Source organism: Capra hircus, chromosome 13 (assembly GCF_001704415.2).
Source record: "Capra hircus breed San Clemente chromosome 13, ASM170441v1, whole genome shotgun sequence".
NCBI classification, from domain to species: domain Eukaryota; kingdom Metazoa; phylum Chordata; class Mammalia; order Artiodactyla; family Bovidae; genus Capra; species Capra hircus.
Genome location: NC_030820.1, coordinates 25135116 through 25153883, shown reverse-complemented (window position 1 = coordinate 25153883; position 18768 = coordinate 25135116). Strand labels below are relative to the sequence as shown.

Below are 18768 nucleotides of genomic sequence, written 5' to 3'. Positions count from 1 at the left end.
AAGCTCATTTCTGAACCCTGCCATAAGTCTCATGAATTTAAAATATCAGTACTTTGGCAAGTATATTGCTCAGCCTTGACTGAAACTCACCTTTCTTTATATGATATGGAAATAATATGAATGAGTCCTATAATTATTTTTTTTTGCCATACCACGTAGCTTGTTAGATCTTAGTCCCCCAACCAGGGACTGAACCTGGGCCATAGCAGTGAAAGTGCAGAGTCCTAACCACTAGACAGCCAAGGAATTCCCTGTATCTATTAATATTATAGACTCAAACTCCCATTTGGAAAGACTAAGAGAAAATAGAAATGATTGAATCCATAATAAAAAGAAAGTATAGAAATCAAGCTTTGATTTTGCTTTTTGACTCAAGCTTTGATATGTTTCTCTATGTTCAAAACATAATCAATGTTTTCTTTGTGTTTGGTTATGTTTCTCTATTATAGAAAGCATGAAATAAAGAAAACCCTCTCACAAACTTTTCTCACATTATTCCATACAGAGAGGGCTACAGACTAATTAAATATGGGTGTACTCGTTATCAGACAAACCTTTTCCTTTCTCTCTTCAAAACAGAGTAGAAACATTTGAGACCAGCATAAGATCTGTTACTCTAGGACACTAATTCCTAACTGGAAATGATTCTGTCCCTTCCTCCACTCCAGGAGGACATCTGACACTTTCTAGAGATATTCTTATTGCCACAGCTGGGAATGATACTGGCTTCTAGCAGGTAAAAGTCAAGGATGCAGCTAAACTTCCTACAATCCACTGACCAGCCCAGTGACAAATACTTATTTGGCCCAAATTGTCAATATTGCTAGGGCTGAGAAACCCTGGTCTAAGGCCTGGTAAAATGCTTGGGAGTTTACATACCTGGGCACCCCCATTTGCAAAATCTTCTAACCCTCCAAACCTAGGGACTCTCAACACAGCAGAGCTGCCTAGAGCTCTGTGGAAAGAGAACATCTTGCCTGTATTCTCCATTAATTTTTACAAGTTCATAAACTGGGCTTAGATAATTATTTCCACTGTCTTCTTTCTCTATTTTTTTCTCATTATGCAAAGGCCAGCAGTATTTTGAGAATTTTTGCTTATCTGTTACTTTACATGATTTTTCATGGTTTGATTTTTAGGCCAGACTTTTACTTTTTACTGAATTTTATTTTTTTACAAGAAGAAAATGTGGAAGAAGATTTGGAAAAAAAAAAAACACAAACCTCTTAAAATGTCTAATCTCTCTAAGAATAAGGACAATTATTGGAAACTTATGTCTCAGGTTTTCCGAATTAACACAAAATGGTTTCTGAACAACTACTCAAATGACTATTTCAGTAATATTCTCAATATTTATTATTTTTAAAAGTTTGGTATTTTAAAAAATTCAATCTTATTGATTCAAGAACTGGACTGAATCCAAGAAGTATGCCAAAACAAGAGCTTGGTAGCATAAAGTAGTTTTAAGACTTAAAAAAGAAATGTTGAAAAAGAGTGCAAAAAGGTCACAGATAACAACAACAAAAAAATCATAAAAGGTGATAGAACTTGACTAACTGGGTGAAAAAGTAATGAGTATAAAGTCCAGGTATGACATTTATGATTTTTGAGACAGTCTGTCTCTATCACTTAAGCTTTGGCAAAATCCCCAGACCCACAGAGAAGCCTGAGTCATCTCTCATCCCTTTATTCTCTGTAAAAGGTGACCTGGGTGTATATTCTGTGACTGACTATGCTGAACATGCTGAAAAATCTGAGAGTAAAAAGCCAATGACATCAACCCTAGAGTGAGAAACATATTATTTCCTGGTAATGCATTCGGCCTTATCATACAAACTCGATTCTTCTGGTCTTATGTTCCTTCAAATGTTCTAAACTTAGAGATGTGTTGAAAATTTCTCATCTGTGCAACTTTTAGCGTTGTTTGCTCTGTGTGGGTTTGGTATGAATCAACGAGAATCTGAAGGTTATTTGTCAAGCCAAGAGACAAAGTCAGATAATCACAAAGTTGGCCTGAGCTTTGAGTTCAAAAGGATCATGATAGTTTTGCTGAACTAAGAAATAGTAGGGAATTTAAGGTAACGTGAGTGCTAATGCAAGAAAACCGCTGACCACAGTAACAAAATATCATCTGAAATGGTCTATAGAAACAGAGGATGGTTTTACTCAGATCCTCATGCAACGCCCACTCCTTCACTGAGGGATAACTTTCGACTAAAAGACTTTCCCTGGGACTTCCTGGTGGTCCAGCACTTAGGACTCTGCACTTCCAAAGCAGGGGCCGTGGGTTGGATCACTGGTCAGGGGACGAGATCCCATATGCCATGGAGAGCTTTCAAAAAAACAAAAAAGACTTTCCCCAACTGCTCCTTACAGAGGCACTTAGAAAAATGCTAAGTGACTTTTAGTTTGATCCAGTCATTCTGTTCCTTAGCTGTAAGTTATAAATGCATTTATGTTTGACGGAAATCTGTCAGAAGAATATTCATTAATCTTGAAGTTAACTTATGTTATTGTCCTTCATATTCTAAACATGAAGAGCATTAAATCAAGCTAATTTTTTCTAACATAAAAAAATAGCAGTAAATAAAAAATGGATCTCCATTACTATTAGAATCCATCAATATTTGTATTGATTTTACAGAGGCTTTTCTTACAGCTTACTTTTGTTAAATTTATATGTAAATTTTATGATATAAATTATATATATATCTTCACAGATGGTGCTAGTGGTAAAGAATCCACCTGGAATGCAAGAGATGCAGACAGACACAGGTTTAATCCCTGAGTTGGGAAGATTCCCTGGAGGAGGGCATGGCAACTCACTCTGGTATTCTTGCCTGGAGAATCCCCATGGACAGAGGAGCTTGGTAGGCTATGATCTGATGCAGAGGGTTGCAAAGAGTTGGACATGACTGAAGCGACTTTGCATGTAGCATGCACATATATATATCAAGCTGATAACACAACAAATATAATTTCATGGAAAATACTGGCCCATTTACATGAAGAAACTGTAAGTGATATAGTGTAGGTTTATTTACTTAAAACTTTTCAACTGATCTGTTTATTAATTCAGAAATTCTAATTAGGGATTCTATTTAAAATTATTCTTCTTAATAGATAAAATGTATTGTGCGCTCCTTAGGTTATCTGGACACATTATTTAAGCCTCACAATAGCCCCGAGAAGTAGGAACTAACATTATCTTCATTGAACAAATGCAAAAAATAAGGCAAAGAAATTAAGAAACTTGCCCAAGGTCAGGCAGGAGGTGGTGGAGTCTGATTTTAAAGCTGAGTCTGCCTGACTTGGAGCCAAAAGCCTAACACAGAGTACCATAAACTTTTCATTAGTCTAGGTATTACTTTATGGACTACAGCAATAAAAGCACATTGTTTTAAAGTAGTCTATAGTTAAGAATTTATCATAAATTCAAATTGACTTTTTCTTATTAGTTCCAATTACTAAGCTTTTAACATATGTTAGCTAATACTCTACCCTCAAACCTCAAAGTATTTTTGTAATAAAGTTTTATTCATGTTCAGTTAAAAATCCCATGAGATTTACTATAATTTTCCATTGAAGAGAGACATTAATATTGCAAGCTAAATTTAGAACTATATATCAAGAGTCTTAAAAAATATTTATACCCTATAACTTAGAAATTCCATTTCTAGAGAATTTATCCACCAGAAATAGTTAAAATATACATAAATATTTTATTAAAAACATATTTATATATTTTTATAAAATCAAAATTTGGAAATAATAAAAATATATTGAGCAATGGTTGGCATTGCCATTTCAAGTGATATTTATAAAGAGTTTACTATCCCATGGAAAAACACTTGTGCTATATGTTTATTTTACATATAACATCAAAAGGTATTGATATTGTTAAAATGTCCATACTGCCCAAGGTAACCTACAGATTTAATGCAATCTTTATCAAAATGTGAAATACCTATATCTATTGTAATATAATATATATAATGTAATGTTATATATTAACCATTGTATTTATACTATACATTCATTATATATTATATACATTATCTTATTTTATAAATATAAATTATATTTTATTTCCTCTGTATGGTTACTTATTACTCACCATAATAAAGAAGGAAGTCCTCCCTTTTATGATAACATGGATGCATCTGGAGGACAGTATGCTATATGAAATAAGACAAGACAAATACTGTATACTCTCACTTAGAAGTAGAGAAAAGAGTGGCAATTTCTGAGGACTCAGGGTGAGGTGGAATGTGGGAGATGATAAAAATGTAGCAACTTTCAGTTATAAGATAAATAAGTTCTGGCCGTCTAATGTATGGCATGGTGACTGCAGTTAATAATACTATCTGGTACATTTTATATTTGCTATCACACACACACACAAAGACAACTGTGTGATTACTATGTGGATATATTAATTAGCATGATTATGGTTAATTATTTCACAATGTATAGGTATATCTTATGTTACTACATTTTCCACCTCCTGTGTGTATGTGTGTGTGTGCACGCATGTGTATGTGTGTGCGTGCTCAGTTGTGTCAGACTCTTTGCGACTCTATGGATTGTAGCCCACCAGGCTCCTCTGTCCATGGAATTTTCCAGGTAAGAATACTGGAGTGAGTTGCCATTTCTTTCTCCAGGGGATCTTTCCAACCCGGGGATAGAACCTGTGTCCCCTGTGTCTCCTGCATTTGTAGGCGAATTCTTTACCACTGAGCCACCTGGGAAGCCCCTTTTATATCTTAAATACATACAATTTTAATTTGTCAATTATACTTAAAAAAGCTGGAACAAAACCAAAAACTTAAAATGAAAAGTTATAAACTTAAAACGTAGTAATTTTCACCCTCTGTGAATCAGGTTTGACTTGCCATGAATCCCACTGGTGCAGCTGAGGTAGTCAGTAGAGTTAAAGGTCCCAAGTTAGAAAACACAGGGACTCAGTCCCTTCAAGTACAAATCCTACAGGACTATGAACCTGGCCACTGCAATAGAATCTCATTGTCCTGGCTATGACAACAAATGACTTGCTATATCACATCCCTGCTTTGCCTCTTGGCTCCTCTGGATATTCTATATCCTGGCAGTGTCTAAAAACAATGGCCTTTGGAAGCCACCACAGCCACTGCAGTTACTGAGAGAGACCAAAGGAGACTGCCACAATGAGATAGCTTGCATCTATCTTGCTACTCTGAAGGCTGATCTTGTTTGTAGTTAGAGGGGAAATAAAGTATGAATGGCAGGGGGAGAGCGAGTGGGTGTGAGAGTAAATCCTTGTCTTCTAAAATAATGAAGTTTCATGTCCACTTGAAGGATGGCACAAATTGCAAAGCCATGGCCTTTCACAGGTTGAGAAAGGCCTTAGCCATGTCCATTTAAGTTTACTGCATATTTTTGAAATAAAAATAAAACAAAAAACAATGCATAGTCAGAAAACTGTATTTTAAATATTTAGTCCTCTCAAATATAGCCTTTAAGTTCATATAAAATTGCCTACTTCCAGATAAGTATAAATATAAATATCTTATAATAATGCAATTTAAAAAACCTTTTATAAAACACCCTCTAAGAAGATTTGCATGGTAAAAAAAAAAAACAGTTTGGGAAACACTACACTTTGCTATAGTCTTCTTGACTATTGACAGTACATGTTGGCATATTTAAGACTCCCAGACATTCCACAAGATAGAAATGTTTAGCTTTGCTTATCTCATTGTTTCTCAAACATAATGAATCACAGCTTCATCTTTTTCAAACATAAAGAAAAATGAATTTAAACACACTTTGGGAAATGTTCCTCTAGGTAGATCAGTGTCCAAATCTCTTTTTCTTTCTCAGTCTCTTTTCCCATGTGAGATGGCCTCGACCTCAAACCACTTCTCAGCCTCTTCTCCAAGCTAAAATATAACCCTAAAATACAATGCAGAACCTGACAAGAACTAGATTCATTCCTGGGATATTGCCAGTGGATGTCATACATCAACTCTCATCTGAAGAGAATCCATGTTCAGCCAAGAGAATATTCAGCTCCCAGTCCAGTTGGTCCTTACAATTCCTACACCAGCAAAAGTTTTCACCAACTAAGGTTTCCTTGTTCTGTGTGTATGTGTGCATATTTGAAGTAGACATCTTTCCATTAGGAACTGAGCACTGGCTGAGGTGCCAATTAATTTTGCATAAGCTGCCACTGCGCCCTTGGATGCTAATCCGCTCATTCATAACCACAAGGTATTGTGCTAGGGTCATGTACATGACTTGTGCCTCCAGCCCTGGGATTTATTTAGTCCTTAGCCTCTAGTTCCTGCAGCTGTGTCCTTTCAATGACTGCTTTATGGTGGCCAAGAGAGTCGAGGGCGGCTGCCAGGACTCTGAGATCTGGAGGAACACATGGATGCATTATTCTTCTCTGAACCTTTCCAATTCCTGTTCCGGTCAGATGGGGGAGATGGTGGGAGGATATCTCTGAACCAGCCCAGCACTTACTGTTGATGGTATTATTCGTGTCTGACATTATTGCAAAAAACAGACTTAAATTTTACCCTCTGTGTGTTCTTCAGGGTAAGGTTAATTACTAGTGAAGTGTCATAATGCAAAACATAAATTCTGAATTTAGCTCCTGGGTTGTTTTGTAAGAACTGCTATGGAGTCATTATTTTTTGCTTACTCTAAGACTACACACTGGATCCAGTCTGCTTCAGACAAGAGTCCAGGAAAGAGGGCTTACTGTGCTAATTGAATACTAATTGGGCTTTTGCTTAAGTTGTTTTGTGTTACAGTCATTTGCAACTATATTATTTTCTGTATTTATGTCAAGGGGAAAAGAATACCTCAAAGGTAGCAAGATTCTTACTTAACCTGAATATCTAGAATAAAGTATCTTGCCACTTTTTTTTTTGGTACTTGTAATATTTGTAAAGGGTTTTGTTCTGCACTAAGAAAAAGCAAAATATCATCATCATTATTACTGGCCTTTGTTCACAATGGACTTCATCCAGACTCTAACCAGTGACTCTATGACTAACAATCTGAGTCACTAAGTTTCACATGTTTATGAATTTCAACACAATTCCCAGGCTGAGAGTTTTTTGTTTATTTTCATGTTTCAGGACTCAGAAAAAAAGTAAATGCCCTTCTGGATTTCAAATCTGGTGTCACTGAGTGACTGCTCAGAACAACTCAGCACATAGACTGAATCACTCCTTCAATAAAGATTAATATTGGCAAAGGTTCAAGAACTACCAACTGTCAAAAGGTTAGTATATTCTTCTGTTAGGGGAAACACATTAAATGAAACCGCCTACCCTGGCCAGGCACAATTACCATATCTGTGAGTTATTTTATGACAGGAGGTCCTGGTGAGGAACATATAACTACCAAGCCACCACCAACTGGAAGAACTGGGGAAATGTCAAAAGGAGACTCCATGTGTCCTACCACCTCCCAGAATCCTCTTGCTGGCATCCACCTTGATTGAGCCACGTGTGTGCCACCAAGGAAGGAGCCTGAGTCAGAGTGATTAACCAGAGAAAACCCGGGAACTAATCCCATCACCATAAAACCTGAGACTGTGTGCCACATTGCAGAGCAGTTCTCCTGGGTTCCCTCACCCTCCTGTTCTCCACCCAGGTGCCCCTTCCCAATAAGGCCTCTTGGTTTGTCAGCACGTGTGTATCTTTGGACAATTCATTTCTAATTGATAGACAAGAGCCCACTTTCGGGCTCTGGAATCAGTTCCCCTTCCTGCAACACTTTCAGGACAAAAGCCTTTAGCCTGGTAGAGAATTCAGGTAACCACAGATGTTTGCATTTTCACCATGGTAGTGATACTAGACAATTTCAGAATTGAAAATACAGGAACCTCCAACTAAAAAGTGGATCAAGAGGACTGAAAAATGCAAGTATACTTACTGGTTATTAACTCTGCAAAGACGTAGTCTTTATCCTTTTAGCTTCTTCTAAGAAGTATCAGAAAATGGACAATCTGAGCTAAAATACCATTTTTTGTGTGAAAAATTCCATTATTTTAATAATTTTCATTTTTTTTACTGTATCCACTCTCATACCAGTTCCACCTTGTCCCTAGATTATAACTGTCCCTGATTGGTCACCCTACACCCATCTTAAAAAGGCAATTACTGTGTCATTTTCCTACCAGATAACATTATAAACAATTGGTCACACACTGTCACAGCATCTCAAAGTAACACCTTACAGTTTTATAGCATTTTTCAAAGGATTCTCTCGCATGTCACCTCACGTTAATCTCATCTTCACATCCAGTAGAGCAAAAAAAAAACCAAAAACAAAAAACAAACTTCATATGCAGTATTGTCCTTCTTACTGATGAGAAAATTGAGGCATACTGTTGGGCGTAATTGGCTTAGCCTCATTATCTAACTTCATATGGATCATTACTAAAAAAATCAGAACCGTCGTCCAAAGCCATTGCAGTAGATGCGTAACAGAAATCTGAGATTTAAAAAGAATTTTTGCCTCTTGGTCCTCATACCAGGATTAAGAATAAAGTCAGGGTGGATGATGTTATTCTTGGGTATTGGTTCCTGCAAATGTGATTTGTGATGTCAAATGTATACTGTATTACATTAATGCAGTCCAAAGCAGAGAAGCATAAATAGATCACCCAAAATGTTATCAAAATATACAAAGGTAATAAATAAAATGAATTCGATTTTAAAAAACCATTTGTGCACATTCCGTATTCTTCACAGGATGTCCTGTGGGTCTCTACAGGATCTTCTTGAGATTCTGTGATCATTCAAGTAAGTGATTTTTTTTTTCATTGTGAACCTACTGGATTTTCCATTTAAATTAATGGCCCTCTTAAGGAAAGATTTATCTGCCATTTCCTTTACATCTTTCACAGTGCCTGGGCTGAGCACACAGTAATAGCTTTTTTATTTCTTTAAAGCAGCTACATCTGTAAGTGATACTTAAGTTTCTTGTCCCCAAGACCCATGTACCCACGGGTAAACCTGACTTTGCCGCAGTAACAGTGGGATTCCTTAAGGTAAACCACTGCATTCCCACCTCTGAGTGTCTCAGCAGTTCAGGTGTCTGAATCTGAGCACACAGCTTCTATACGGTAACCTGCCCCGACGTGGGGTGGCTGGCTTCCCACCAGAGTCTTCTGGACACTCCAGTCTGATGATCACCTTCAGTTCCTGGAAATTTTAGTGACTTTGGTTGTGAAGATGCTTCCTGGGCTTGCTCTTCGACAATGAAAATAGAAGGTGGTGCCTCACCTTTGAGAAAAGAGGTGGGTCAGACTATAAAAATTGCCCCAAACAAGGACGTCTGACACGTTTATCTGTGCAAGAAGCACCTAAGCGCTGGTTAACAGGAGCCTCCCCGCCGCCTTTCCCCTGCCCATCCCCAGCGCCCCCAGGACAGCGCCTGATCTCAGCGACGCACGTGCTGGCTGTAGACACACAAGAGACTGAAGCCACACAGGGCTGAGTCGGGCCATGTCGAAATGACTAATATTTTCCCCACCCGGGGCGACATTCACGGATTGATAACTATTTTCCCCTCAAACCAAGCAAAATCAGCAGTCCTTCCCTGCTTTGCGCCAGAACTTGAAGATGAACAAAATAGTCTTTCGGAGAGGCCTGAGTCCAGCTAGGGGCTTCAGACCAGAGCCGGCTGCAAAGGATGAAGCGAGATGGCAGAGACGAGGGCAGTGAATACATTTAAAGGGAGAGCCGGGCCCTGGAGGAAGGGACAAAGAACCAGGACCTTGTAAGGGGGAAAGCTGAGATCAGGGGTTGAATTAACAAAAGATTCATAAAAGAAGGCTCGTGAATCTGAGAAGAGCTATGGCTTTAAGCTGCAACCCGAAACAATTAAACTCTGACCATACGTTCTTTAAAAAGTGATGAAGTGGATGACGTATAAAAAACTCTTTTTTCATCCCCGCCCTGAAATCAATAAAGGAAGGGCCTTCTTTCCAAGTCCAGATCCTGTAACCGCGGGTTTGGTTCAAGGGTAAACCACCGCACAGCTCTTTCCAGCTGGGCAGTTAGAGGGTTTTAAAAACACATCATAGTTTGGTCCACAGCCGCACTTCGAGAACATCCCATACCGCAGGCTCTTTCGCGGATTTACTTGCGGTCAAGAGCACCCAGAAGTCAGCAGGCAGGATTCCAGGACCTTGTTAGCCTGAAAGCGGGGACGACAGACTTAGGGAGGCGGGGGACCTGGGCACGTCTTCTGTTGCAGCATGGGCGAGCTGCGTGCAGCCTGGGTCCCCCGGGTCCCCGAGCTCGCAGACGGGAGGTGGCCGCAGGGGACCCGCGCTCAGGTGGAGACGGCCTCGCGGCAGCTGCGCCCCGACCCCCTCCCCGCCCCCACCGACGCCCCGGGCCCTTCCCCTCCCCCCGCCCCGCCCCGCGCCCAGGACCCGCCCGAGATGCGGGCCGAAGCGCTGGAGTCCCGCCAGGCCTGGGGTCCTGGGTGCGCAGCGGCTCTGCCGCCCTGCGGCCAGGGGCGGAGCGGTCCCCCCTCTCACCCCCACCCACCCTCTCCCGGCCCGTCACCCTCCCCTCTCGCTCTTTTCCTTCCCGCTTTCCCCGGAGAAACATGGCCGGGAACCGTGAGGAGGCGCCAGACTACGGGCGAGGCGTCGTGGTAAATGCAAACTCCGATTTCGGGGCCGAGGCGCGCGCTCCCCGCCCCTCCTTCGTTGGCACCCCCTCCCCCACCTCCTTTTTAGATTAAACGCCCGAAATGCATTCGGGAGCGAGCTGGCCACGGCTTTGTTCTTCCCTCCCAGCGGGTCGCTTCCATTCTCCCCCTCCCCCGTCTGACCCCGCGATTAACAACCCTTCCCCCGGGTCCTCGGTGTCCCCACCGCCCCCCGACAGCCATGCGCTACTCCCGGGGTTGAGCCCGCGTGGTTCCGGGTCCCACTCCCGCTGGCAACCAGGAGTCACCCCTGGGCGCCGGGGCGGGAGGGTGGTGCGAGGACCCCCGCGGGTGGCTCTTACGGGCCTCCGTGCTTACGTGCTCCCTCCTGACTCCCCCAGCGCGGGCTTCACGTGTTTTCAAAAAGGATACCGAGAGTTGGCCAGGGCAGTAGGACATAGTTTTAGATTTGAAACGCCGGCCAGGGCTCTTACTGTGGGGCCTCTGCATGAGCGCCCCTCGAGAGAGCATCCGTGTCTGCAAAAGGACCCGCTGAGCGAACTCGAGAGCATGTGTATGGAGTATCAGAAGGTGTTGGGAGGTTGGGGTCGCAGACCAAATCCTCTTTATCCCTGGGAACCCCACAAAGTCAGCCATCGCCCGGTGGGTACTCAAAGATCAGTATCCTGGAATCAAATCTGGTCTTGCCTTAACCGCTGCTGGCTTCTTTGGAAGGTAGTGGTTTCAACGTGTCAGGTTTAAAGTGAAACTGTGGCGAGGGTGGTGGGTGGGTGGGGCCAACTTCCTACTTTAAGATTCTTTGTTCAGAAATCAGCCTGTACTGTACAGATAATCCTGTCTGTGATTGAGGCCTGCAGGAGTGGGAGGGTTGCATTAGGAAACATCTCATGGTAACTGATCTGTTCGGGTTGAACTCTGTTGCCCAGGGTTAATTTCACAGCAAGCCTGTTAGTCTTAAAGGAGTTCATTTATTTGTTCATTGGGCTCCTGTTTATTCCACTGCTGGGTTCCAGGCAGTGTTCTAGTCTCTGGGAAAACCAGACAGACCCCTGTGTTCGTGGACCTTACGTTCTAGAGAGGATCACAGGCAAGCAGTGTGAAAGCACCTACACGAAGAATATGCTCTCAGACAGTGATATGTGCAGGGAAGAGAAAAGAGAGTCTTGAGATAGTGATTGGAGGAGGACTGGGGCTGCTGATTTAGCTCAGATGGTCAGGTTGGCCCCCTGAGTGACATCTAAGCCAAGAGTGGAAGGCTGAGGGGGAGGCTGGAGATTGAAGAAGGGTACCTGTAGCAAGTCCCCTACATACAAACAAGTTCCCTTCAGAGAGCATGTTCACAAGTCCAATTGGTCTGTAAGTCCAACAAAGTTAGCCTAGGTACCCAACTAACATAATTGGTTGTATAGTACTGTACTATAACGTTTATAATATTTTTCACAAATTATATATTAAAAACAAAAAATAAAACATTTTAAATCTTATAGTACAGTACCTTGAAGAGTACAGTAGTCCAGTACAACAGTTGGTATACTGTAGGGGACTTATTCTCCAAGACAGCACCTGCCAAGGGCAAAGAAATCGTTATATTCTGAGAAGGAATCTTAACATCCAGTTTATGCTTTTTGAAAAAACGATCACTCCACTTGCCATGCAGAGGATGGTCAGGCCTAGATTTGATGTGAAAAGGTGTGAAAAGAGGAAGTCATTCAGTTCAGTTCTGGACAAGTTGAGTCTCTAATGCCTATAAAGCCTATGGGTCAGGATACACAAGAGGCAGTTTGAAATTCCTGTTTGGAATTCAGGAGGGTGACTGGATAGATTGGAAGTCATCAGCAAACAGAAGTATCTGATGCTTATCCGTGGGCTTCCTTGGTAGCTCAGTTGGTAAAAAAAAATCTGCCTGCAATGCAGGAGATCCTGGTTGGATTCCTGGGTCGGGAAGATCCACTGGAGAAGGTATAGGCTACCCACTCCAGTATTCTTGGGCTTCCCTTGTGGCTTAGCTGGTAAAGAATCCACCCGCAATGCGGGAGACCTGGGTTCGATCCCTGGGTTGGGAAGATCCCCTGGAGAAGGGAAAGGCTACCCATTCCGGTATCTGGCTTGGAAAATTCCATGGACTGTATAGTCCATGGCATTGCAAAGAGTCAGACACAACCGAGTGACTCACTTCGCAGTGGATGGGGATACCTGGCGAACAAGGTGGGGAAATAAAACTGTTGTTAAGGGTAGAAACCTGAAAATCCCTGGATGTAAGAGACTTAGTGGGAGAAGCCAGATAAGGAGACCAAGAATGAGTAAGACAGTAGGAGAGAGCATAGGGTGGTCGGTGCCTAAGGAACAGAGTTTTATGGAGGTGAGGGGGCAAAATCAAGGGCTTCCCTCGTGGCTCAGATAGTAAAGAATCTGCCTGCAATGTGGGAGACCCAGGTTCGGTCCCTGGGTCGGAAAGATTCCCTGAAGAAGGAGCTGGCAACCCACTGCAGTATCCTTGCCTGGAGAATCCCATGGACAGAGGAGCCTGGCAGACTGTAGTCCAAGGGATCACAAAGCATTGGCCACGACTGAGTGCACATGCATGTTCCTGGGGGGGGGGGGAGGTTAAGATTGAGCAGGAGGGTCACATGCTGCAGAAAGAGCAGGTAGCATCAAGATGGCAAACCCAGTTATGAAGCCAGCAGTAGAGAGAGTCTTTTAAACAACTATGCCATCAGTAGAATGGTCAAATACAGTAAGTACTATTATTTAGTAATAGATACTCTTAATAAGGGATGAGGCCAATCATTATGACTAGTTGGAAAGGTAGATTTTAAAGTGTAAAAAGCAAATGGTGGAACAGTGAATAGCCCATCTATCAGTGTTAAAAAGAAGCCCTCTTAAAAACAGGGTAATTTGGTGAAAGATAAAGGAAGGCAGTGTGAGGGTTCACCGAGGTTGGAAATAAGGTATTGTGGAGATACTCCCTGCACGCGTGTCATTCTCTCCAGTAGAGCTTGGGATAATTAGATTCACATCAAGTTGGCTATGGGCAGGCACAAATTCAGAGTGAATTCAAGGTGAGCTAATGGCATCAAGGGTCAGGAGGATAAAGAAAGCTCAGGAGGAACGGTATACTGGAAAAGTAGAGAGCCTCTCTAGAAGGGATTGCAAAAAGCCAAAGGGAAATTTCAGTACCTGTGGGAAAAGGGATAGGTAATAACATTGGGGTGGCCAAAAGGTTTGTTCAGAGCTGGGGCTGCTGTGGCCAAGGTGGAGGGAAGGCAAAGTCAATTGAGCTAAGGTGGGTGATGTTGCCTCAAGATGGAGTAGCTAGAATGATCATCGGGGTGTGTATTGGAGTATCCAGAAATGAGGTGGTGAAGAGAACTCTGAGTTGGTAGAAACTTGGTGATGAAGATGGCAAGGGGCCTAGATGACTTAAGCCTAAAATGAGTACAGTTTGTGCAAGAGAAGGGAAAATGAAGAGATGGAAACTGGCTCTTGGGTGCAGATGGCTTTCAGTTGAATTGGGGAGATGGGACATTAGATTGTTAACAGTACATGGGATGGCCAAGCCAGAGATGCGGCCCTGGGTTCAGATACTCTGCTTAGAATAGCTGGTCACCAGTGTTCCCCCACTATCCCTCACCCCACTCCTCCGCTGGTGTATCTTTGTTACTTCTCAGGGAGAGAAAAGATCTTTACCTGTCTGCCCGTTCGGCATCAGGTTTATAGATATGTTTTACTTTTACAGAACCATTATCAGAAGAACCATAGTTAGTACCTACACATGTGAGTTTGGTAGGAAAATAAGGAGAAGAGGAAAATCTAAAATAATTGTGCTTCTGTCATCTCCCTCCCCATCCATCCATGGAAACGTGGCGGGAATCAGAAAATCCATCGGAATCACAACTTTCCTAGGGGTGATGAGTTTCTCCTTCAGGGTGTAGAACCTTCCATGGAAGAGGAAGGCATGCAGGACACAAGGTGTCATTGGGCCTGTGTGGGTCCCCCTTCGTTCTCCTGGTGGCAGATCTCCAGGGCCCTTCTTTTCAGACTCTGTCTGGACTCAGTTTCTCAACATGTGGCTCTGAGGCGTTCATTGCAGTGCGCCTCCCTCCCTGGTTCTGGGCCTGGACTAGTGACCCCAGCTGGGCCAACTCCTGTTCTTGTCTGGGGTTGCCGGAAGCAGAGACTCCCTTCCTCTGCTGCGGCGGATGGGTCGATGTGAACCTGAAATTGGCGGTCGCCGTGGTCACTGCCTGAAGGAGTGAGTGGGGCGCGTGGTCTGGGGCTTACTTAGCAGCAGAGAGGAGCCTAGCCTTTTGTATGTGTTTCCAAACTGTTTTTATCCCCAGGGCAGCCAACTTGAAAAATAAAGCAGGAAATATTCTAAGCAAAAAATTAAGATTTAATGACTTAGAAAGAAGGTCTTTAGTATATCTTCAAATGGGGAACAGAGGGTCCGAGAGAGTTCAGAGGCTTGGATGTGATGTAAAATGGCTTGGTGAATGTGTTTGTCACTTCCCCAGCTTGGCCATATTTTGGGTCTTTGAACAGAGAAAGCATTGTTCTGAAAAAACTTAGAGCGTATTATCTGTGATACTGAAACTATTTAAAGACTTCTTGTTTTGATTTTTCAAAAAGCAGATGAATAACATAATTATCTGCAGTTCCCAACAGCCTCCGTTCCCTCAGGTCTGGGACACATTTACAGTGCAATTTTGCATGCACTGTTAAGGATAAACCAGCGGTTCCCTCATCTCTTTGTCTTTTATCTCGACAGTGAAAATGAACTATTTCAGACTCATTTGGAAATAGACTGGTTTGGCTTATAGAATAGTGTTTAGAGAAACACGTTTCTTCTACTTTTAAATTTACAGCTTTAACTCAGGCCATAAGACTTTAGCAGAGAGGTTTGAGGTACTTTTTTAAGTTAATTAAAACATAATTTTAAAGTAAACTATTGATGTTTCAGTATGTCTTACTGGTTAGCATTTATTGCAGGGCCATGCGGGAGACCCGGGTTCAATCCCTGGGTTGGGAAGATCTCCTGGAGAAGGAAATGGCAACCCCCTCCAGTATTCTTGCCTGGAAAATCCCATGGATGGTGGAACCTGGTAGGCTACCGTCCATGGGGTCGCAAAGAGTTGGACACGACTGAGCGACTTCAGCGACAGTGTAGGCCAGATACTGATGTAAGAGTTATATATCCATGATCTATCTTATTTAATCCTCAAGCTAGCCCTGTGAGGTAGGCATTGACTGTTTTATAGAGGAAAACCCCAACCCAGAGAGGTTAACGCCTGAGGTCCCATAGCTAGTAAATGCACCCCCAAGTGTGTTAGGCTTCTGATCCATGCTCTTTATTGTTACTCCATGCTGCCTTTGAGCTACAGATTTCCAGTACAGTTTTTGTCTGTAGGTTTGATTGTTGTTTTTTATTTGGCTGCACCGGGTCTTAGTTGCAGCATGTGGGATCTAGTCCCCTAACTAGGGATCGAACCTGCGCTCCCTGCATTGGGAGCACGGAGTCTTAACCACCAGACCACTAGGAAAGTCTCTATAGGTTTGTTTTATTTGTCATTTTATCATTCTTTTCTTTTTGGGAGGCATCATTTATTAAGCATTTATCATAAATGGAAATGTACTAGGAATCTAAGTACATTATCTATTCTTTTTATCCTCAAAACATCCCTGTCTTTGAGTTTTTATTGTGTTCTATTTAAAGGAGGGGGAAATGAGTCTCAGATAGAATTTTCTTCACATCCATAGTAAGGTCAGAGCTGTGCCCAGAACATGAACTAGAGAGTGGTCTCAGATTCAGCTGGGCAGGGGCTACCGCAGGATTTCACGGTGGGAGGAATAACCCCCAGTTCGTGCTGCCGCACTATAAGGGCTCCAGGAGGCGGTGTGTGTGTTCTGGCAGGGGAGCCAGAAGGTGCTGTGTCCCTGGGTGATCTTCCTGGGGCCGGGTGCTGCTCAGGCATTTCTTCTGGTCTCTATCATGGCCTGCCAGTGAGTCTTCTGGAAGTTCCTCGTGTTCAGCTGGTGGTTCCAGGCACTGACCAACGGTGTTGAAAGTGAATAGCTGGCCCTAGGAGGTCTCAGGGTGGAAACCAGCGTTGCTTTGTAAACAGATTGAATTGTGCCCCAAGCCGATTTGCTAGTCAAGGCAGAGCCAGTGTGACGCTCTGAAAATACACAGATGACACATTGTTTGACCACCCGTCTGCCCTTGGTCAGGTAGGAATTTCCAGAGCCATGAACAGTGGTGCTCTTTATCATGAGGAGATAGACTGAGGGTTGGGTAGCACGTGGGTGGAGACTGTCATTTATTCACTCAGCATTTTTGAGCACCTGCGATATTCCAGGTCAGTGTTCTGAACGCTGGAATTTCGACAATGCGTGAGACAGACAAAGTCTCTACCAGAAGGAGCTAACATTCCAGTGCGAGGAGATAAAACACACAAGCATACATACACATGTCACACCTGGTGGAAATACATGCTGTGAAGGACAGTGAGGCTGAGTAAGAGAGGTACAAAGATGCATGGCAAGGAAGGGGTGTGTTTTTACATAGGTGTCCAGAAGGCCTCACTGTGGAGGTGATGTTTGAGTGGAGCCTTGAAGGAAGTAAAGGGTAAGCCATGTGGGCTTCCAGGGGATGAGCGTTGTAGGCAAAAGAAAAGCAAGTGTAAAGCTCTTGGGGCAGAAGATGCTTGGGACATTCAAGCATCAGGAAGGAGAATGGTGGCTGAAGCAGGACAGGGGTAGACAGCTCCAGTCAGAGGCCCCGCCCCCGCAGGCCATGGTGGCAACTCCAGTCGTACTCTTAGTGAAATGGGAAGCCCTTGAACAAATCTGAGCAGAAGCCTGCAACGATGTACATGAGGTACATTTTTCAAAGGAGGACTCCAGCTGCCACGTGGGGGTGGAGGATGGGCGAGGAGCTGGCACAGTGGAAGCAGGGAGGCAAAATTGGTAGCGATGGCAATGATCCTGGAAGAAATAGTGGTGGCAGGGACTGGAAGTGGGGCAGTGGAGATGCTGAGAGGTGTGTGTGCGTGCTAAGTCACTTCAGTCGTGTCCGACTCTTTGCGACCCCATGGACTGTAGCCCACCAGGCTCCTCTGTCCCTGGGATTCTCCAGGCAAGAATACTGGAGTGATTGCCATGCCCTCCTCCAAGGGATCTTTGCGACCCAGGGGTCCAACCTGTCTTTTATGTCTCCTGCATAGGCAGGTGGATTCTTTACTTCTAGTGCCACCTGGGAAGTCTGCTGAGAGGTGGTCCTGGTTAGATTCTGAAGGAGCTGATGATAGGATTCGCTGCTGGCTTGCAAGAGGGGGATGATAGAAAGGGATCAGTTACAACTCTGTGGCTTTAACCTCAGCAGCTGAGAAGAGTTGCCCTTCACTGAGAGGGAAGGGATTCATCTGCGATGGGTTTGATCTGGCCAGCATTCCAGAACCAGGATGGGAGTCGGTGGAGTCTGGACCCTTTGTGGCCCTTCCAAAACCTGGGCATAAGAGAACTGGTTTTGAGTTCCGGGTGAGGAGGCAGGGGAAAAGCAGGGGGATATCCCAGCGTTCGATGAAGTACAGATGGGTTTTAAAACAATAGAAAACAGATGAGATGAGGGAGCCAGAGGCAGGAAGAGACAGGAGTCTTCTCAAGGAGCAGAGAGCTCTGAGGGATACAAGGAGTTTGGGCGACAAGATCACGCAGAGGTGGGAACAGCCGGCAATTACTGGGGCCTGTCCTGAGTTTCTGCAGATGATGTGGAGTTTGGGATACGGGTAGGGGAGTGGATTAGACAGGGAGAGGGTGTAGGTGAGAGACAACAGATGAACAGAACACAGAACCGGAGGATCCTGACTTGACCAATCTGAGAACAAGACAAGGAATGGGGAATTGGACTGGGAAATTAGGATAGGTCTGCATTAGGAGAGACCTTGAAAGCGTACAGCTGCATGGAGAAATCTGATGGAGGTGTGTGCGAGTAAGCAGAAAACTGGAGACTGCAGTTCAGCTACGGTTTAGCTTGAGTGCCTTTCTGGATGATCTGAAAGTAAAGGGAACATGGTCTTCACT

General features: G+C 43.5%; 1 protein-coding gene across 3 annotated transcripts in view; it reads left to right on the top strand.

Annotated features, from left to right (window-relative positions):
* The window catches only part of PRTFDC1 (phosphoribosyl transferase domain containing 1), a 100875-nt gene continuing 92666 nt past the window's right edge, over positions 10560-18768 (top strand). For all 3 annotated transcript variants that reach the window (XM_018057109.1, XM_018057107.1, XM_018057108.1), the window contains exon 1: positions 10560-10671. In XM_018057109.1, coding sequence (XP_017912598.1) covers positions 10624-10671 — 48 coding nt within the window. In that variant the 5' untranslated portion in view covers positions 10560-10623. The remainder of the gene's footprint in view (positions 10672-18768) is intronic.